Source organism: Mesoplodon densirostris, chromosome 16 (genome assembly GCF_025265405.1).
Source record: "Mesoplodon densirostris isolate mMesDen1 chromosome 16, mMesDen1 primary haplotype, whole genome shotgun sequence".
NCBI lineage: Eukaryota > Metazoa > Chordata > Mammalia > Artiodactyla > Ziphiidae > Mesoplodon > Mesoplodon densirostris.
In genome coordinates this window covers 50,828,109-50,851,154 of record NC_082676.1, presented here as the reverse complement: position 1 = coordinate 50,851,154, position 23,046 = coordinate 50,828,109, and the positions used below count along the sequence as shown (strand labels likewise).

The 23,046-nt window shown below is 40.5% G+C and overlaps 1 protein-coding gene across 1 annotated transcript in view; it reads right to left on the bottom strand.

Moving 5' to 3' along the window:
- DNAH3 (dynein axonemal heavy chain 3) overlaps positions 1–23,046 on the bottom strand; it is a 184,686-nt gene that overhangs the window by 54,229 nt on the left and 107,411 nt on the right. The window contains 4 exon segments of the mRNA XM_060079218.1: positions 3,789–3,968; positions 5,542–5,833; positions 8,214–8,284; positions 8,287–8,316. Coding sequence (XP_059935201.1) covers positions 3,789–3,968; positions 5,542–5,833; positions 8,214–8,284; positions 8,287–8,316 — 573 coding nt within the window.

The following is a 23,046-nucleotide window of genomic DNA, read 5'->3' as shown; positions in this document are numbered from 1 at the left end:
AAAAAATTCCTTCTAATTTTTTATTTCTGAGGGCATTACTGATTGTATTTATTCTGTTTTTGCTCCTTATAGTTTTGGCTTCATTTCTAAGGTAACTTTTTTTCCCTAATTCTTGAGTTCCATCATTCAATTTCTAAGTTTTTCTAATTCTGATTTATGTCATTCTTTCCTGTCTTGTATTATCTTATCAATGTCTTTCAGATTACTTTGAAGTAATAGATTAAAGCTTTTAAAGTATGTCTTTCTGTTGTGCTTTTGAAGTAGGGGTGTTTTTCTCTATTCTCTTCCTTCCTACATTAATTTTTATGAAACATGACCTCAATACTTTTCTTTGCTCATTTTTATATATGCAATTAGAGAAGGCTTGACTCAGATGGCTTTTCTAACTCCACAAAGTTTCCTTTTCTGTTGATTTCTTAAGTGTTCAAAAATATAGTGACTTGATTTCTGAACTTTCCTGCCTCTGTTCCTCTCTCTCACTCTCATTTTGACCTTCTCTTTCCTTTGTTTCTAGTAATCTTAACTTGCTCAATTCTGATTCAACTCCAGTTTCTCTTCAGTGCAGGGTCTCACCTTGTATGGGAGACCTGGGTTGTTAGTTTAGAGAAATCACAACTGGCTATAATGCTCTAGTCCCTCAGAGCTCACTGCAGGTTCATTGTGCTTACTTGTTACTTGAGAAGGTAAAAGTCCTGCCAACTTCAGCTCCTGTTCTCAAATTGGCTGCCATGCTTATCAGTGAATACCTGTTTGCTACTTTTGGGTTCAACCATTCTCAGGTCTGTTAGATGTCTCAATACTTCCCTCTGCTTTCTCCTGCACAGATGCAGATAACATGTGGGTCTTGTAGCTGCCAGTGGTTTGTTCCCACCGATTATACTTTAGAATATGTGGGGAATACTCTACCAACTAGTTTTGTTGTAAAAGTTGTTTATAGGTTTTTGGTTTTGCTATCTAGTTGCTCTGTTTATGGGAATTTGGAAAGAGCCAAAAATGATGATTCTGGCACAGTTGCTGCCATTTTCCCCAAAACTCTTTTCAATATATATATATGGCATTTTTTTTTCAAAAGGAAAATACATATGTCAGTACATAAGTATTATATATATATATATATATATATATATATATATATATATACTCCACTATACTTATGTATTGACATTTGTAGGTTTTTCTTTTTTAAAAAAAAGCCAGAATAATATTTTACACATTGATCTGGAACCATTTACAGTTGTGTGAACTTGAGAAATTCACTTACTCTTTTGATGATAAGGATACTAATAGTACTTAATGTTTGTTAATGTTACCTAAACCCAGATCAGTCTTCTGCCAAGCCATACTCTCAACCACCACACTATATTGCCTTGAGCTTCAGGTTTCCCATTTCAGCCCTGAAAGCTGGCAGCTGTTCTGGCAAATATCAGCTAGGCTGTTAGTTCTCCACTGAACACAATTTCATTAAATATCAACATCAGATGACGTCACTCCCTAGTTATGATGGAACAAGATAGAAACAAGTTTGCTCTGAAACCATGAAAACTTCCCCCCTAGCTAATGTGAGTGACTCTACTTCTTTACCAAGCAGAGAAAAAAATTAAGATACCCACTCATCAAATTGTCCCCACTTCTTGAGATTACCCAATCCCAAACAGAGTCCCTGGTTCCTTAAGCCTTTCCTCACATCACCCAGCATAAGCCCATTTAACTCTCTTTCACCAGGCACTCTCATGGTTCTCCATGCTGTGCAGACACCCTTTCTGCAGCAAATTAATAAACCCAATTTCACTTGACTACAGATGTGTTCCTGGCAGACTTTGGGCACTGGTCTTTATTATAGGATCTTTTCAAATGTTATATATGTGACATAGCCTGAAAACTGTCAATTGCTGCACAAATGTTAATAATTACTATTTCCATGATATGTACTGGAAACAGATATTCCCTTTTGAATAGATCTCCACCCCCTGCCAGTTTTATTGAGATATAATTGACATATAACATATATACGCTGAAGGTTTACAACATGATGATTTGATGCATATAGATATTGCAAAATGATTGCCACAATAAGGTTAAGTAACAATTCCATTGTTGCTATTGTTGTTAACTAGAGTCACCATGCTATACATTATATTCCCAAAGCTTATTCATCTTATAACTGGAAATTTGTACCCTTTGACCAACATCTCCCCATTTCCCCCATCTCCTAACCCCTGGCAACCACCATTCTACTCCTGTTTCTATGAGTTTGGCTTTTTTAGATTCCACATGTAAGTGATATCATATAGTATTTGTTTTTCTCTGACTTATTTCACTTAGCATAATGTTCTTAAGGTCCACCCATGTTGTCACAAAGGGTAGGATTTCATTCTTTTTTATGGCTGAATAATATCCCATTGTGTGTGTGTGTGTGTGTGTGTGTATACATCTTTATCCATTCATCCATCGATGGACCCTTTGGTTGTTTCCATGACTTGACTATTGTGAATAATGTTGCAATGAACATGGGAGTGCAGATATTTCTTCAAGATAGTGATTTCATTTCCTTCAGATATACTCAGAAGTGGCATTGCTGGATCATGTGGTAGTGTTATTTTTAATTTCTTGAGGAACCTCCTACTGTTTTTCATAGTGGCTGCACCAATTTACATTTCCACCAACAGTGTACAAGGGCACTTGTTATCTCTTGACTTTTTGTTAATAGCCATTCTATCAGGTGTGAGGTGATATCTCACTGTGATCCTGATTTTCATTTCTCTAATAATTAGCAATATTGAACATCTTTTCATGTGCCTGTTAGCCATTTGTATGTCTTCTTTAGAAAAATGTCCATTCGAATTCTCTATCCATTTTCAAATCAGATTGTTTGTTGTTTAGCTATTGAGTTGTATGAATTCCTTACATAGTTTGTATATTAAATCCTTATCAGAGAGATGGTTTGCAAATATTTTCTCCTACTGAATGACTAGGTCTTAGAGAAAAGTAATATACGAAGTTCCTCTCCCTCTCACTAGTGAGAGAAGTGTTGAATTTATAGACGCTAAGTGCCTGAGATCCTGTTATATTCAAACCCAAGGCAAAGGTACCCCTGGACTCTATACTTGAAGTGGAAGGTGATGGGTTTGTGTACCCAAGTAAAATCACCCTTCCTTATTTTACAAATGAAAAAGACAAATGCCACAGGGGAGAGCAAGGTCACAGAATCTTAAGTCTGGAAATGGCATTAAGATTCTTAACCAAGGATGTATCTCAGAATAAAAGTATGAAAATCTGTAGACCTAGATGGATCAAGTTGCACCTGAAGCAAAATATATTCCTGAAGTGTTAGATGACAGGGGGAAAAATCTTATTTATTTGTTTGTTTATTACCATTATGATTTTCCTTAGGCCACTTTGGGTTAGGTGTGCTATCTCTGACAATCCAAAGAATTATAGAAACACAACAGGTGAATCTGTCATGCACCCTTAGTTGAGAACCTCTGATCTAGCCTCCCTCCTGGAATACATGCTGTCCACACTGAACTCCCCTCTTCATGGGGCTCTCTGTTCCTCTAAGCCCTAGCCAAATCCTCTTTTCATCTTCCCATCCTATTTCATACAACTACCAACATGAAATATTCAAATGTCACTCCTTGAAGCTAACTCAAGTGTCTCTGGCTACAGCCTAAACACACCTTTCTCCACCTTCCATCAGGACGAGTGCCCTGCACCAACCCTCCATTCATGAAGGTGCTCTGGCTCTGCAGGGGGTGGGTGAAGAGTAATGAACTCTCTCCTTCACGTACCAGTAATGTCATTTCTTCCTCCACCAGGGGGGCCCATGGCTGTCACAAGCAGCACATCAATGATGTCCAGCTTGTTTGTGTCCTTCTTGTCAAACCAGTAACCGTGGTCAATCCATTGCCTCAGGAGCTCAGTGCGGGGCTGGGCCCCATACACCTCTTTGGCTGGCATGTTGAGGTCAGCTGGGGAAAGAAGCCATGGCCACAGATTGTAAGTCTATGGGATCCTTTGCTCTCACAGGAGGTAGCAGATGATTATCCCTTCATGGGAGAGTCTGTGCCCAGTTGTTACATCCTCACTCTAGGCAGGGCCCAGACAGTGGACATTCTCACCATAATGGAAGAGCTTTTCCTGGGTTCTGGGCTCTCCTGCTTTATTGACAGATTGGCATTAACAAACAGACATTTAATTTTTTCCCATATTTCCTCCAGGGTAGGGATCGATTTTCTAAAATAGCATATTGCTCAGTCCTGGCACATAGAAGGCACTCAATAAACTCCAATGAACATTGACTAAATGCCCAGTTTTATGTCATGTAAGATTTTAGGAGTTTTATATATATTGTCTCATCTAATGAAAATAATGACTTTATAAGGAAGAGAGTATTACCTTTATGTTAGAGGTGAGGAACTGAAGGTCATGGAATAGTATGCTTAGGGTCACAACATGATTAGGGTTAAAAAGTGAGATTTGGACCTAGGTCTGTTTGGCTGCAAAGCTTAATCTGTTTTTGGATATACCATAAAAATAGGAAGGGAGAAAAGATTGGAGGAAAGGAGAAAATGGGAAAAGTAAGGGAAATGAAATAGGATCCCTGCCTTTAAGGAGCTGTTGCTAATTGGCAAGGATATAAATACATGCAACATTTACTATCAATACATGAATTTTAAAGACAGGACATGAGATAACCCAGAAGGGCAGGGCATTACTATTACTAAATGAGAATTTTATGAGTCAGCAGTAAGAGAGTGGAAAAGATAATGTATTTGGCACCAAGAAACCTGGTTTTGGCTCGTGGTTCCAGAATTTTCTAGATGTTTGACCCTGAACAGGGAATTTAACCTCTGGAGCCTCAATTAACTGACTAGTAAAGTGATAATGGTGGCTAATAAACTGATGGGGCTGTGAGGCTCAAACAAAATAAATGAGGAAGTGCTTTGTAAACATAAAATCCTGGGAAAATTCAATGTGCTTACTTCACATATACTTATTTAGCAACTATTAGATTTCTTCATATACTGATAACATATTTATCTGGCACATAATGGAATAGGAACTCATCACAAAGTGTGAGTTGCTTCTGGAGATGCAAGAGGGCAAACACCACAATCCCCTTCTGGACCTAACTGCTTCTCACTACAAAGTAACTTTGCCTGATCCACGGGCTCAACTTCATTCCAGGAGAAACTGGGATCCTCCCTCAGGCAAAAAGGCCTGGACCGTGCCTCACTTACCGAAAATTTGGCTTATAGTACATGGTTAACAAATACTTGGTAATGAATGAAGGAAAGGACAGGAAACAAAAAATGAAAGAAGGAAGAGAGGGAGGGAAGGGAGAGAAGAAGGGATGGAAAGATGGAAGGAAGGAAGGAAAGAAAATAGGAGGGGAGGGAAGGAATGCTGAATTATATTAACCAGAAATATTTTATCTCCCAGAGAGAGTAAAAGGACTATACAGTGGCCCTACAAGGGGAGATTCTGTTTTGCTGCAGCTTAGAAGAATTTGGTGTGCCCAGATCCAGGCCAATGCCTTACCCACAAATACCACTGCTTTCTTCCCTATGGGAGGCCCAAAAAGGCCCTTCCGCCGTCGATCCAGCTTGGACATGATGATATCCTGGGTCTGACTGGCTGAAGTTCTGGCAGAGAAATTGATGCAGTTGGGCAGATAAGTATTTTGGGGAAGGCGGAAAAGGAAGTTGTTGGTGATGACTGATTTGCCAGTGCCCGTGGGTCCTACAAACAGCATTGGAATCTCATGGTCCAGGTAGGTTTTCAAGAAGGACTGCCGGGCTGTTTCCACTGTGGGGATGATGAGTTCTGAGACCTGTGCCACAAAGACATGGTGAGTCTTGGTACTGAGCCCAGGAGATTGGGTCTTGGAATTCAGGAGACTTGGGTTCTATCCTTACTATCCGTTCAGCTCCATCTCTTATTTATCTTTATGATTTTGAGTATTTTACCTCTCCAGGGGCCTTAGTTTCTTCATCTGTAAAATGGGGATAATAATGGCAACTAGTTCACTGAGCTGTTTTGAGGATGAAATTAAATCTTGCACGTAAATATGGGCATTTTAGAGATGAGGAAACTCCGTTTTAGAGATGAGGAAACTGAGATCCAGAGCTCACTTACACACCAAGTTAAGTGGAAATGCAAGGATTTTAATTCCAGCTTGTCTGATTCCAAGGTTTATATTCTTAACCACTGAAATGTCATATTATAAACACCAATTACAGTAAGGATGGGTCTATAGCTACTGCTGTCTGAGACCACTGCTCTGAACCAAGCTGTCTGCCTTGCCCCAGGAAAGATCCACCTCCCATATGCCACCTATACTGCTTGTTCAAGAAGGGTTAGGTGTGACCCTTGACCCCTATTCCCTGTGCTTGTTCCTCATCTGCTTTTTATAATGCTCAGATTCTTGGTTGTTCCTATTAACTCCTTTTCCAATATGTAAATTGCAATACTATTCCTGGTATTCAGGCTCCAATTGGGCTCTAAGGGCTTGGTCTTGAGCTCCTGGAATCCCTATTACTTATATGTCTATTACTTAAATGTCTAGACTAGAAGGGGCTAGTGAACATGGAGCCCCTGTGTTGTGCAACTCTAGGGAGCACCATTCACACTATGGTTTATGTAAATGGTGCCCCTAAAGCAAAACTAGACCATAATGCAAGTGGCACCAACAGGGACTGTGTAACATGGTGGCCTTGTGTATATTGGTAGACAAAGTCTTGGCTTCTTTTGATAAATAATTTGATCAAAGTAAAAGGAGCAGGGGGCTTCCCTGGTGGCACAGTGGTTGAGAGTCTGCCTGCCGATGCAGGGGACACGGGTTCGTGCCCCAGTCTGGGAAGATCCCACATGCCGCGGAGCGGCTGGGCCCGTGAGCCATGGCCGCTGAGCCTGCGCGTCCGGAGCCTGTGCTCCACAACGGGAGAAGCCACAACAGTGAGAGGCCCGCGTACCGCAAAATAAAAAAAAAAAAATTAAGGAGCAGAGAGAACAAAGGAATTGAAGTGGTGAGGAAGAGAATTAACGGGTGTTGAGCTATGGATGTTTTGCCTCTGTTATTCCCTGCAGCTTTCCCAATAACCCTCTGAGGCAGGTATATTATTAGCTCATTTTTTCAAATGAAACAATTGAGACTGGAGGATGGCTGGCTAACTTGTCCAAAGCCACATAGCCAGTAAGTGATACTGAATGCAGAACCAGGTACCAAGACTAGGAATTTAAAGCAGGTTTTGTTTCTTAGGTTTTTATTTTCAGGGGCTAGAACAATTTTTTGACAAAGGAAAAATTCCCAGCAGAACTAAAATATTTTCTGCATTGGACTTTTATTTGTATGAATCCAGCAAGATTTCAAACCCCTGGAGCTCAGGTGATGAAGCTCTTTAAGGAGAATGAAAGTTTAGGGCCTCAGTGCTGTGGGGTTCTTTACAAGACTCAACCTCCAGGGTGTGTCCTGAACTCAACACACATTCACTCCTGCTTATTGCACCCTTTTCACAAGCAGCTGTGCTCCTGTCTGGTGTCTGACTTTGTCGTCAGTATTTCCACTTTCCCATCCACCTCCTACTACTCTATCTGGGGCCTGAACAATCTACAATCACCCCCAGAAAGATAAATTATGTCCACTAGATAACTGCAACTAGAGGCATGAAATTACACATCTGGAAAAAATTTTCCACAAGGAAATGAGCAGGAGTTGTAGATGAATTGTCTGCTAACCAGAAAATCTACTAATCAGTACCCATTTTTCTGAGAATTCTGATTAAAGAAATCTTTCTCTAGGGATTTTAAAGAAAAGGCAAGGATCTTTTTGGCTGAGATATCTGAGAGGTGGACTGATGACCATCTGGCATTATAGACAGTGATAACAACCAGAATAGCAACAGCATAATCTAGCACACAGTATGTGCCACAAATTCATGTATAATGTCTTCAATCCTTGCAGCCATCCTTTAGGTATTTTTTTCTGCTATTGTGTAGTTGAGTAAATTGAGGCAGAGAGAGTGAAGGCTGAGTAAGGAATCTGGGACTCTCTGATTCTAAAGTCCATGTTCTGAAGGCTCAGTCCAGCTCATGTTTGAACCTTTTTCTAAAGTAAGTTCTTAAAAATGCTAACACAGACCTGCTGTTAACCTCTCCACTTTGCTGAATATCAGGTCATTACCAAAGTTCCATGGCCAATAACTCTCTTTTACCTTTGCATCTGCTGGGATATTTTCCTCCTCTTTAGTGATATACTCTGTCCATGTGTACCAATGTCCACCACCCGCTTGAGGAAATAAAAATCATAGATGCTTCCTGGACCCTAAGAAATAGAATAGGTTATTAGTACATCAGGGGTTTACATTTCATATTTGAGGTATTTAACTACCTCAGCCATAGGCATCTGAAATGTATACCTACCAGTACTGGCATAGTTGTGTAATGGTATAACCTGGAACAACACCTTATAAAGAGTAATAACTTTATTATATGTAAAAAATAATCGGTGCTAATTATACAAATAATTATTCTTAATAATATAAAGAGGAAGTATTGAAAAGAACAAAAAAGGAAGAAAACAAATCACTCCAAATCTCACATCTAGAGACAACTTTTTTTTTTTTTTTTTTGCGGTATGCGGGCCTCTCACTGTTGTGGCCTCTCCCGCTGCGGAGCACAGGCTCCGGACGCGCAGGCTCAGTGGCCATGGCTCACAGGCTTAGCCGCTCCGTGGCATGTGGGATCCTCCCGGACCCGGGTACGAACCTGCGTCCCCTGCATCAGCAGGCGGACTCTCAACCACTGAGCCACCAGGGAAGCCCTAGAGGTAACTTTTGATGGCAACCCTTCCAGTCCTCTCTCAAGGCACACAAACATATTAAAGATGGAAGTATAGGTAGATGAAAAAGGATTTTATTAGAATAGGATCATTTGATATTATATATCATACACTATGTATATATATATGATTTATATTAATACAACATAAAATATAATTATATTTTTATATATTATACTATTAAAAATAAAAACATTAAATCTAATTTTACTTAATTTAGAAGAAAAGGAGACTAAAATGAAACTGAAGCACCTGCTGAACTTCAGATAATCATTATTCACTACAAGAGATATTGGTTCCTAAAAGTGGTTTCTTTTTTTTTTTTATTCAGTTGAGGTATAATTGACAAATAACATTATATTAATTTCAGGTATAAAATATAATGATTCAATATTTATGTATACAGTGAACTGATCACATTATAAAATTATATTAATAAAGATTGTATATGTAATATATAATGCATATAATATCAAATGATTCTATTCTTATAAAATCTGTCACCATACATAGAATTGTTTTTCTTGTGAGGAAAACTTTTTTTTTTTTTGCGGTACGTGGGCCTCTCACTGTTGTGGCCTCTCCCGTTGAGGAGCACAGGCTCTGGACGCACAGGCTCAGCGGCCATGGCTCACGGGCCTAGACGCTCCGCGGCATGTGGGATCTTCCCGGACCGGGGCACAAACCCGTGTCCCCTGCATCGGCAGGTGGACTCTCAACCACTGCGCCACCAGGAAAACCCGAGAGTAGTATTCTTATGCCACATTTTCTTTCCTTCAGAATGTTGCAGACCATTGTTCCAGTGTGTTTTCTTGCATTCTAGGTTGCTGTGTAGAAGTTTGAGGCCCATCAGATATTTCCACTTTTATTGATTTTTCTTTCCTATACAGATGCATGATGGAATCTCTTTTATCCTGGAAGTCCAATAATTTAATCATATTATGTCTTTTGGTGAATTATTCTGTATCAGTTTTTCTTGGAATACAGCATACTCTTAAAATTTACAGAAGCAGTTCTTCATTTTAGGAAAAATTTCTGCATTTATATCTTAGTATATATTGTCTACGCTATTTATTGGGTTACCTACTAAAGGAATTAGCACTGTTTGGTCTCCATATCAATCATATTCTTTATAATTGCTCTTAGACTTCGTCTTCTGTAGCAAGTGTAGTTATCTGAAACCTTTCCTCTAAGCCATTTGTTAGCTGTCTAGACTTGTATGCTTTATTGCTTGCTGGTTCTAATTTATTATATCATTAATAGCATTGTTTAGCTCTCAATTTGTTTCTTTGGTTTCTCAACCCCTCTTTTTCTCTGATTCTGTGGTTTTATCACCTCATCTACAAACTTGAAAATGACAGATTTATTAAGATATAATTCACACATGATATAATTCACCCATTTCAATGTACAATTCAATCGTTTACTAAAAATACATGTATGTATGAATATACTAATATTCACAGAGTTGTACAGTCATTATCATAATCAATTTTAGAACATTTCATTGCACCAAAAAGAAACCTCATACCTCTTAGCTGTCACCTCCCAAATCCTCTTCTCGTCCCTCATCTCCCCGCTTGCCCACAACACTAGGCAACCACTAATGTACTTTCTGTCTCTATAGATTTGCTATTCTGGACATTTCATATAATTGAAGTCATCCAATAGATGTTCTTTTGTGATTGGCTTCTTTTACTCATCATAATGTTTTTAAGGTTTATCCACATTGTATCATGTATTATTACTTCATTTCTTTTTATTGTTGAATAATGTTTAATTGGATGGATATACTATATTTTATTTATTCATTCATCAGTTGATGGACATTTGGATTGTTTCCACTTTTTGGTCATTATGAATTATGCTGTTATGAACATTTGTGTACAAGTCTTTGTGTGGACATCTGTTTTTATTTCTCTTGGGAATATATCTAGGAGTGAAATTGCTTGGTCATATGGTAACTCTATGTTTAACTTTTGAGGAACTGCCAAATGCTGTTTTCCAAAGTTGCTGTACTATTTTACATTTCCATTATAACATGTGGGCATTCCAATTTTCCCACATTCTCACCAACACTTGTTGTTTTCCATCTTTTTATTATTCTCATTGTAGTTGTGAGTTTGTATCTTGTTCTTTTTTTTAAAAATTAATTAATAATTAATTATTTTGGCTGTGTTGGGGTTTCATTTCTGTGTGTGGGCTTTCTCTAGTTGCAGCGAGTGGGGGCCACTCTTCATCGCGGTGCGCGGGCCTCTCACTGTCGCGGCCTCTCTTGTTGTGGAGCACAGGCTCCAGACGCGCAGGCTCAGTAGTTGTGGCTCACGGGCCCAGTTGCTCCGCGGCATGTGGGATCCTCCCAGACCAGGGCTTGAACCCGTGTCCCCTGCATTGGCAGGCAGACTCTCAACCACTGCGCCATCAGGGAAGCCCCGTATCTCATGTTTTTGATTTGCATTTTCCTGATGGCTAATAATGCTAGTAATGCTGAGTTCTTGTCATGTGCTTATTGGCCCTTTATATATCTTCTTTGGAGAAATGTCTATTCAGTTACTTTGCCCATTTAAAAATTGTGTTATTTATCTTTTTATCATTGAATTATAATACTTCTTTATACATTCTGTATACAAGTCCCTTATCAGATATATGATTTGCAAAAAAATTTTCACCCATTCTGTGAGTTGTCTTTTCACTTTCTTGATGTTGTCCTATGAAGCACAAAAGTTTTAAATTTTGATGAAGTTCAGTTTAACTATTTTTTCTTTTGTTGCTTGTGCTTTTGGTGTCCTAAGGCATTGTTGCCTAGTCCAAGGTCATGAACATTTGCACCTATGTTTCCTTCTAAGCTTTCATAATTTTAACTTTTGAATTTAGATCTTTGATCCATTTTGAGTTAATTTTTGACCATGGTGTAGAGTAGAGGTCCAAATTCATTATTTTACATGTGTATATTCATTTATTCCAGAACCATGTGTTGAAAGGATTATTCTTTTTCCATAAAATTATCTTGGTACCCTTGTCAAAAATCAAGTCACTATAAATATGAGGGGCTTATCTCTGGACTCTCAATTCTATTCCATTGATCTATATATCTATCCCTTTGCCAGTAGCACATTGTTCATCTATAAATTTTAAAAATTAAATTTATATTATTACTAAGTTCTTGCAACACAAATAATTTATGTTTCTTAGGTCATGTTTTTCTTTTAGATTCTCATTCTCTGTCTCTGTCTCTTTCTTTCTGATGTTCTTACTCTGATATAATCAGGTAAAATCTTGACATTTTCCCCACCATTATCTAGGGTGAGTTTATTTCCCTCACTTTCTTGGCCACAATTCAAGGACTGGTGTGTGGATTTGTGTGGATTTCTTTTCTGTAGCCTGAGGGTACAGGGGTTGGGTAAAAGGAAATACTCAGTTGCCTTTGCCAGGAAACCTGGGCTTTGCACTCTCTTTCTAAAATTTGGCCAATTTTCCAGAACCATGGATCCATCCCACTCCCACCCCAGTTAAAGACATGATTCACTCCTGAAAAATTCAGCTCACATCCCCCACTCAGCATGGAGCTCTGGAAGATGCAAACCCTGGTAGTTTCTCCCACTCCTAATAAGGTTCTACCAAATTATGGAGGGGTTTCATGCTCAAAGGTTTCTCTTAGACATTTTTTTTGCAGCTGCCCAGTCACCACTGCCATCTGCTTTTTCCACACTGGTGATTACCAGTGAGAACTCTCAGAATTTTGTCAACTCACTCCCTTTCCTCTCAGCATCACTTTTAGAAGGACAGTGGGGTTGTGGGTTCTGGGTTGAGAGCTACAACATGCAGGATCTTTTGTTTCTCTCCTTATCCTCTACTTCTCAATGTTTAAAGAATCATGCTGTAACTGGGAAATTTTTAGGCTTAAACTGTTGTTATTGTTCATATCATTATGTATTATAGGAGAGAGTTTCTATTATCCTACGTCACTGTGCAGCTCTACCTAGAAGTCAATCTGGTACAACACTTTTAGAAAGCAATCTGGCACTATGCTTACAGAGCTACAAAAATGTCTCTAGTCCAAGTCAGAAATCACATTCTGGGAATTTATCATAAGGAAGTAATTCATAATGAAAATAATCTCAATACATGAGTATACAGCACCATCTGTGATAACAAAAATTTGAAAATAATTTACATGTCCCACATTAGAAGACCAGTCAAAATTATGTCTTATAAAATGAATGGAATATTTTGCAGTCATTAAAATGATAATTACATTATTTACAAAACAGAAATAGATGAACAGACATAGAAAACAAACTTATGGTTACCAAAGGGGAAAGGGGGGGGGGTAAATTAAGAATTTGGGATTAACAGATACCACTAAATCTAAGATAGGTAAATAAGAACCTACTGTATAGCACAGGGAACTATATTCAGTATCTTGTAAAAACCTGTAATGGAAAAGAATCTGAAAAAGAATAGCCATATGCATATATATATGTGTTTATATAAATATATTTATATATATATATATATAACTGAATCACTTTGCTGTACACCTGAAGCAGTGTAAATCAACTATACTTCAATTTAAAAAAAGAGAGGGACTTCCCTGATGGCGCAGTGGTTAAGAATCTGCCAGCCAATGCAGGGGACATGGGTTCGAGCCCTGGTCCAGGAAGATCCCACATGCTGCGGAGCAACTAAGCCCGTGCGCCACAGCTACTGAGCCTGCGCTTTAGAGCCCGTGTGCCACAACTACTGAGCCTGAGTGCTGCAACTACTGAAGCCCACGCACCTAGAGCCCGTGCTCTGCAACAAGAGAAACTACTGCAACGAGAGGCCTGCGCACCGCAGCGAAGAGTAGCCCCCGCTTGCCGCAACTGGGGAAAGCCGGCGTGCAGCAACGAAGACCCAACAGATCCAAAATAAATAAATAAATAAAATAAATATATTAAAAAAAAAGAGAGAACTAGGGGCAATGATGTAGGTGCACATTCTAGAGAGATGAAGTGATCTTAAGAAGAGAATTCACATTATCTAGAACTAAGAGGAAGATAATGAGATATATACCCAATTAATACTTAAGTAAAATAGAAAACTAAAACATGAAGTTTTAAAATAAATTATCTATTAAATACTTAAAAATGATAGCTACAAAATCTAAGTATTAATATAGAAAAATACATTCAAGAAACAATGACAGATAAAATAGAAGAATAAAAAATGGAACATATAGGGCTTCCCTGGTGGTGCAGTGGTTGGGAGTCCGCCTGCCGATGCAGGGGACATGGGTTCATGCCCCGGTCTGGGAGGATCCCACATGCCGCGGAGCAGCTGGGCCCGTGAGCCATGGCCGCTGAGCCTGCGTGTCTGGAGCCTGTGCTCCGCAACGGGAGAGCCCCAGCAGTGAGAGGCCTGCGTACCGCAGAAAAAAAAAAAATAATAATAATGGAATATATACCATTATGGCAACTATATAAAGAGATGAAAGCAGATGGACAAGATAGAGAAAGATATTTTGAAAACTGAAATACTTGTGATAGTGTGGTATGAACAAAAATATTTTTGATCATTTTTATTTAATAGAATTAAATTGTTTTTATAATAAAAAAAGAGATAGAAAAAGCATGATTCAGAAAAGCATTTATCCCCTTCTCTTGCTGATGTTATTAGCTAGAGTTTGTTTTTTTTTTTTTTTTTTTTTTTTCTTTTTGCGGTATGTGGGCCTCTCACTGTTGTGGCCTCTCCCGTTGCGGAGCACAGGCTCCGGATGCGCAGGCCCAGCGGCCATGGCTCACGGGCCCAGCCGCTCCGCGGCATATGGGATCCTCCCAGACCGGGGCACGAACCCGTATCCCCTGCATCGGCAGGCGGACTCTTAACCACTTGCGCCACCAGGGAGGCCCCATTAGCTAGAGTTAATTTGTGGCTTGATACAGGAACATTTTGGCCAAAGAGAAAAGGTCCAACTGAGTAAAAGTGGATTTACTGCTGTGTGATCTTGGCCAAGGTTACCATTTGCATATCTGTAAAATGGGCCTGATTTTATATAAAACTTAGAGAATCCCTGTGGAAGGTGAATGAGATATATGTGTCAGACATTTAGCATAGCTGTGGGTACACAGAGAGGCACTTGAGAACATTTAGCTCTAGGTCTGTTTGGTCCTCATCAGAGTAGTGCTCCTGTTCGCTCTGCACTGTGATTTTAACTCAAACTCTGATGCAAGTGCAGGGGTGGAATGGGGAGAATAGTAGTAGAAATCCAGGAAGACAAATTAGTTCTATCACCTCTGACCACCCCCAGCTGTTTTCCTTGCCTTCACTTGGGAGAACAAGATAAACTTCAACAGAGAGGTGAGTGGATTTTCAAAAGGCACACAATGGGGGACTTCCCTGGCAGTCCAGTGGTTAAGACTTCACCTTCAAACGCAGGGGGTACGGGTTCGAACCCTGGTCAGGGAGCTAAGATCCCACATGCCTCATGGCCAAAAAACCAAAACATAAAACAGAAGCAATATTGTAACAAATTCAATAAAGACTTTTAAAAAATGAAAAAACAAACAAAAGAATAAAGGGAAATTTAGCACTTCTGGACAAATAAAGATCAATGTTAGATGATGTTAACCCAACCTTGAGGGACTTCCCCAAAGGACTGCTGGCTTTCCTTAGTGTGCATTCCCCAACACAGTTCCTTCAGCACTTATTTGAGAGATCCATGTGCCCCAAGGCTCCTAGATCATGAAAAGCCCAGAAAACAACATCCCCTGAGGTCAGAGAAGGCCTCCCTGGAGCTCTCACCATGAGAATTTTAAGCCCTGTGGAAAGGCTAGAAAGACATTTTAAGCTTTTTAAGATGGTAATAAGAAAGTAAAATCAAAGCCAGATCAAGAGGCCACATACTACATGATTCCATGCATTTGAAATGTCCAGAAAAGGCAAATCTATAGAGAGCAGATGAATGGTTGCCTGGGGCTGAGGATGGGAACAGGGATTCATTGAAAATGGGCATGAAGGATCTTACTGGGGTGATCAATGTTCTAAATTTGTTTTAATGTTCCAATATTCTAAAATTGGATTAGGCAGTTGCACAACTAGGCAAATTTGCTAAAAACCACTGATTTGCTCACTTAAATGAATGAATTTTATGATATGTAAATTATACCTCAATAAAGCTGTTATATTAGAATGAATTCACACTTGGCAATTAAAACACATCTTTGGATTCAAATGGGTTCTAGGAGCTTTGTAATTTCCTATTGTAAAATATTTAGGAAGGCACAAGAGAAAGGAATGGAATAATGTCACTGAAAACAAAGACTAAAAGAACCTAGGCAGAATCTCCTCTAACTAAATAGTAGATGAGTTGGACTGAGAAATTTTACCTCAAGAGACTGCATGAGAAAGAGCAACAGGCCCACTGGGTATACTCCTAGTTCCCCCTCCCCCCACCCCCAGATACAGAGATGCAGAGATGCAGGTGACATCCCACACAGAAAATTAGGCAGCTGTTGCTTTGCCCTGCCAGGTACTACTCTGGGAGAACTGGAAGAACTGTCTCATTTTTCTCTCATCCTTGCCTTGCCAGGCCATCTTTCTACAGCTGATAGGGGTGGCAGGGTCCCAGACCACAATGAGGGAGGAGATAGTCGTGGCACTTTAAATTCAGTGAGGTATGGTCTTCCAAGGTAAAGAAGCACAGTCGCTCCTCAGTTCAAAAATGTCCTTTTTTAGAATGTTCACAGATGAAACAAATAAAAAGGCTGCTTCCAACAGATGGCATTAGTTGATCACATGTGGTCTTTGGATCTTGGCCATCCCATTGTTCCTGACTCTAGAGTTTACAGCATTTGGGTTTTTTTTAAGGGGGTTTATGAATACCATTTACCCTTATCATGTCCAAAAGTAGTGGAGAGTTTTGAAAACCAGCAAAAAGAGAGATGTATGATTACAATGGAGACAAAAGTAAAGCTTAACTTTCAATGGATATGTTCACATTGGTCACTTGTAAGGTGTCATTTTGCTCTTACAAACAGCTTTTTCAGAACCAAACCTACTTTTAAGTAGAGTAGTTGTTGCAAAAGAAGGTATATGAAGAAACTAGTCTGCAGTACACGCTGGAAATTATGGGGTCTTTTTAATACTGCATCAGTTGAATAGGACATGGAGGAAGGAGACGAGCCCATTACAGTAGGCAGGAGATGCTGTAGGGAACTTGGAAGCTGTGCACATAATTTGCTCAGCTACAGAAGGAAAGGAAAGATGTTGCCACAAAGTGAACCAAGAATGGGGTCAAGGGTACTTCATGTACCAATTTGCTGACGCAGAGCATGAAGAGATTGATCTTGAAGCATGGGGAAGCAGACAATAACACATGGAACCTGTGAAAAAATGTTGCAATGTAAAGGAATATAATATGGAGATTAAAACTGAAGAGTATACCTCTGAACCTTGTTTAATGCAGGACTCACAACCAAATTTCAGAAAACTGTTTGATATCCTAAATAGGGTGCCAAAAGACATAATTTTTCCATGAAATAGGAACAGAAAACCATAAGGAAAAAATAGGCTTAGATGAAAAGGCAAAATGAGATTAAAAAAGGGAGATGAATGAGCTAACAGAGATGATGAGGAGGAGAAAAACAGCAATAAAAGTTGCTAATATTTATTTAACACTTCCTGTGTACCACGCTTTATTCTAAATGCTTTTACATGGGTTAACCTGTTTAATTCTTACAAGAATACCATGAATGCATAGTATTGTCATTGCCCTAATTTCATAATTGAGGAAACTGAGCAATATTAGGGAACTTGCTCAAAGTCACCCAACTAGTAAATACTGGAGCCAGGATTCAAGCTCTGACAATTTGACTTCATGGCCTGTGCTTTTAATCATACACTAAGTAAGGATAGTGAGGAAACAAAAGACACACAGCAGAATTAAAATCACTCAAGGCAGTAAAAGCATAAATGAAGTTGTGGGTGAATCATATTAAAATGAAAAATCGGTATAAAAAATGCAAAAACACAAAAATAAGGAAAGAGGAGATGATAGATATGGAAGCCAGAGACTAAAACTTCCCCTTGATGACTGAAAGGACTCATCATGTTCTAGGAAAAATAAACAAAAGAATACCTACATCTCGGGCTTCCCTGGTGGCGCAGTGGTTGAGAGTCCGCCTGCCGATGCAGGGGACACGGGTTCGTGCCCCGGTCCGGGAAGATCCCACGTGCCGCGGAGCGGCTGGGCCTGTGAGCCATGGCCACTGAGCCTGCGCGTCCGGAGACTGTGCTCCGCAACGGGAGAGGCCACAACAGTGAGAGGCCCGCGTACTGCAAAAAAAAAAAAAAAAAAAAGAATACCTACATCTAGACATAGTCTGTTAAAAATAAAACTATGATAGAACATTACAAAAAAGAACATCAACAGGCCAATAAGAACCTGTGAAAAGGACGTCCCTGGTGGGGCAGTGGTTAAGAATCCACCTGCCAATGCAGGGGACACGGGTTCAAGCCCTGGTCCGGGAAGATCCCACATGCTGTGGAGCAACTAAGCCTGTGCACCACAACTACTGAGCCTGCCCTCTAGAGCCTGCAAGCCACAACTACTGGAGCCCATGCGCCTAGAGCCCGTGCTCCGCAAGAGCAGCCATCGCAATGAGAAGCCTGCGCACATCAATGAAGAGTAGTCCCTGCTCGCCACAACTAGAGAAAGCCCATGTGCAGCAATGAAGACCCAACACAGCCAAAAATAAATAAATAAATTAGTTAATTAAATCTATTTTAAAAAAAACCTGTGAAAAACAACCACTATAGATATATAAAGTCAATCTCACTCTAATTAAAAAGAGAAGAAATTTAAATTAGATACTATTTTCAAACTTCAAACGTGAACAGAACATCAATATACCTGAGGGAAAACTACAAGAACTACAAGGAGAAACAGAAAAATCCACTATAACAGTTGGAGACTTCAATACCCCCCTCTCAGTAATTGACAGGTAGCTGGCAGAAAATGATTCAGGATATAGTTAAACTAAGCAGTATCATCATCAGTCAACTGGAACTGACTGACATCTATAGATTACTTCATCTAACAAGAGTAGAATATACTCTTCTCAAGCTCACATGGACCATTCACCAAGATAGACCATATTCTGGGCCATAAAACACATCTTAAAAGTTTTTAATGAATAGAAATCACACAGTGTATACTCTCAGACTAGAATGCAGTTAAACTAGAAAGAACTCTGTACTTTCTGCTCAATTTTTCTATAAACCAAAACTGCTCTAAAATTAAAGTCTATTAAACATTTTTTAAAAAGAGAAGAAACGTGGGGATTGGCAAGATGGAAGAATAGAAAGAGTTCAACTCTCACAAGCACACCCAAATCACAACTATCTGCAGAGCAACTATCTTTGAAAAAGACTGAAACCTACAAGAAAAGATCTTCTACAACTAAAGACATAAAGAAGGAACCACAATGAGACAGGTAGGAGGGATGGACTGGCAATATAATCAAGTCCCATACCTGTGGGGTGAGGGTGACCCAGAAACTGGAGAATAATTATAGTGCAGAGGTTCTCCCACAGGAGGGAGAGTTCGGAGCCCCAAATCGGGCTCCCCAGCCTGGGATGACCCCCCACCCCCAGAGTATTTGGCTTTGAAGGTCAGTGGGGCTTAATTTTGGGAGTCCCAAAGGACTGCAGGAAATAGAGACTTCACTCTTAAAAGGCACACACACAATACCCCATGCACTGGGACTCAGGGCAAAAGCAGTAATTTGATAGGAGCCTGGGCCAGACCTACCTGCTGGTCTTGGAGAGTCTTGCAGAGAGGCCGGGGGGTGGGGGAGCAGTGCAGCAGTGGCTTACCTTGGGGACATAGACATTGGAAGCAGCCATATTTGGGAGCTTTGTACCATGTAGACAATGCTGCTGTCAGCAACCATAGTGGGATCCTACCTCTACCTCATTAGCAAGACCTGGCCCCACCCAATAGACTGTAGGCACCAGTGCTGGGCTGCCTTAGGCCACAACTAACTGGGTGGAGACACAGCTCCACCCATCAGCAGACAGGCTTCCTAAAGACTTCCTGAGCTCACAGCCCCTCTAGACATGCCTCTAGACACAGCCCTGCCCACCAGAGGGTCAAGACCCAGCTCTACCCACCAGTGGACAGGCACTGGCCTGGCCCTCCAGGAGACCTGCACTAGCCTCAAGACCAGCCTCACCCATCAGGGGGCAAACACCACATGCAAGAAAACCACAATCTCACAGACCCTGTCTTCCCACAACAGGCCAGATCCTACCCTGGGACCAGCTGGGCCCTGGTCCTGCCCAGTGGCAGGCCAACACAAGCTTCGGGACACCATGGACCTCACAGCTAACTGTCAGGAACTGCCCTGCCCCACCAGGGATCTGACACCAGCTCTGGGATCCCTGGGCTCTACAGCCAGACTCCAAGACCTGGCTCTGCCTGACAGTAGTCCAGAACTAACCCTAGAACCTGGCTTCACCCACCAGTGGGGGGAATCAACAGCCCCAAAGTCTTCTGGACCTTGACACCATGCACCAGTGAGCCAGCACTAGCCCCAGGGACCCTGCAATCAGTGCCTTGTGACCAGGCCCTGCTAACCAGCAGCCAGCAGCATCTGCACAAGGCAGGGCCTGGCAACCTACTGGGCTAGGGACCAACCAAGTGTACCAGGCTGCCCACATAGCCCACCATAACTGAAGTACCCAAGCAACACTCTTAGAGGGAATCCCTAGAGCACACAGTTTGGATGACAACAGGGGAGTGTACTGCTGGGACACACAGGATATCTCCTAAGGAAGGCTACTTCTCCAAGTCGAGAAATGTGACTAACCTACCACATACATAAAAATACAAATAGCAACTCAGACAAAATGAGGCAGCAGAGGAACATGTTCCAGATGAAGGAACAAGATAAAACCCCAGAAGAAAACTAAGTGACGTGGAGATAGGCAATCTACCCAAGAAAGAGTTCAGATAATGATTGTAAAGATGATGAAAGAACTTGGGAGAAGAATGGATGCACAGAGTGAGAAGTCAGAAGTTTTTAACAAAGAGTTAGAATATATAAAGAACAACCAAAGAGAGATGAAGAGTATAATAAATGAAATGAAAAAATACATTAGAAGGAATCAAGAGTAGACTAAATGATACAGAGGAACGGATCAGTGAGCTGGAAGACAAAGTAGTGGAAATCACTGTTGCTGAACAGAAAAAAGAAAAAAGAATGAAAAGAAATGAGAACAGGGCTTCCCTGGTGGCGCAGTGGTTGGGAGTCCGCCTGCCGATGCAGGGGACCTGGGTTCGTGTCCTGGTCCGGGAGGATCCCACATGCCGCGGAGCTGCTGGGCCCGTGAGCCGTGGCCGCTGGGCCTGCACGTCCGGAGCCTGTGCTCCGCAACGGGAGAGGCCACGACGGTGAGAGGCATGCGTACGGCAAAAAAAAAAAAAAAAAGAAAGAAATGAGAACAGTTTAAGAGACCTCTGGGACACTATTTAGAACACTAATATTCACATTATAGGGGTCCCAGAAAGAGAAGAGAGAGAGTGAAAGGGGCTGAGAACATACTTGAAAACATAATAGCTGAAAACTTCCCTAACATGGGAAAGGACACAGTCACCAAGTCCAGGAGGTGCAGAGAGTCCCATACAGGATGAACCCAATGAGGAACACACCAGGACACACTGTAATAAAAATGACAAAAATTAGGGCTTCCCTGGTGGCGCAGTGGTTGAGAGTCTGCCTGCCAATGCAGGGGACATGGGTTCGTGCCCCAGTCCAGGAAGATCCCACATGCCGTGGAGCAGCTGGGCCCGTGAGCCATGGCCGTTGAGCCTGCGTGTCTGGAGCCTGTGCTCCGCAACAGGAGAGGCCACAACAGTGAGAGGCCCGTGTACCGCAAAAAATAAATAAATAAATAAAAATAAAAGAAAAAAAGAAAATCTTCTGAATTAAAAAAACAGAGAAAAACGAAAAAAAGAATGGGGCTTCCCTGGTGGTGCAGTGGTTGAGAGTCCGCCTGCCGATGCAGGGGACATGGGTTCGTGCCCCGGTCTGGGAGGATCCCACATAATGTGGAGCGGCTGGGCCCGTGGGTCATGGCCGCTGAGCCTGCGCGTCCGGAGCCTGTGCTCCGCAGCGGGAGAGGCCACAACAGTGAGAGGCCCACGTACCGCAAAAAAAAAAAAAAAAAAAAAGAATGGATGTACTACCATCTAACAAGGGGATTGGTACAGGGCCTCCATGCAGTTCATCTGACAGATAACCATGTATCACATATTTGAAGTGTACCAGGTGTGCTGGGGGAAGTGTGTGTTTAGGGGGACAACGGCAACTACTTGCTCATTCATTTTTTAAAATTATTATGTAAAGTTTCAAACATAAAGAAACACTGAAAACCCTGTACAGTGAACATTTGTATACCCATCTCCTAGATTTTACCATTAGTTTTTCACTTGTTTTATCACATACCTCTTCATCCCTCTATCCATCCATTAAGGCATCTTATTTTTTGACACATTTCAAAGAAAATATATACACTTCCTCATAAATACTTCGGCATGTATATCATTAACTGTTCAATATTTATATTTTTTATTTGCTAAAAAATTTGCATACAATGAAATGCACAAGTCTTGTGTTCATTCACTGAGTTTTGAGAATTGCACATATTTGTGTAACCCAAATCTCTCTCAACATATACAACGTTACCATCACCCCAGGGAGTTCCCTCATGGGCCCATCATATACTTTTTCATAATTAAAAAAATGTAAAACTATTTGGAATGTATATATAGTATGATCCCCATTTTTGCTATAGAAATATAGAAAAAAACTGGAAGAAAAAATATAAAAAGTGATTATTTCTGGATAGTGGGATTACCATTGATACTTATTTTCTTCTATTCCTTTCTCTGTATTTTCTAAATTTGATGTAATGTATTACTTGGGTGGTAAGAAAAAAAGCAGTAAAAGCTACTTAAAAGAAAACAAACATCTTTCAATCTTTTTATGAATGATGTCACACATATAAGAATATTAATACATCATTAAAGTAATCATTCTGAAGATAATGTATGTAGCAAAATTATAAATATTTTAATATAATATTAGATTACAATGAAAAAATTAAAGGAAATGTTAATACCATAATCACCATGATATGACGTGTATACACATAGAACAGGA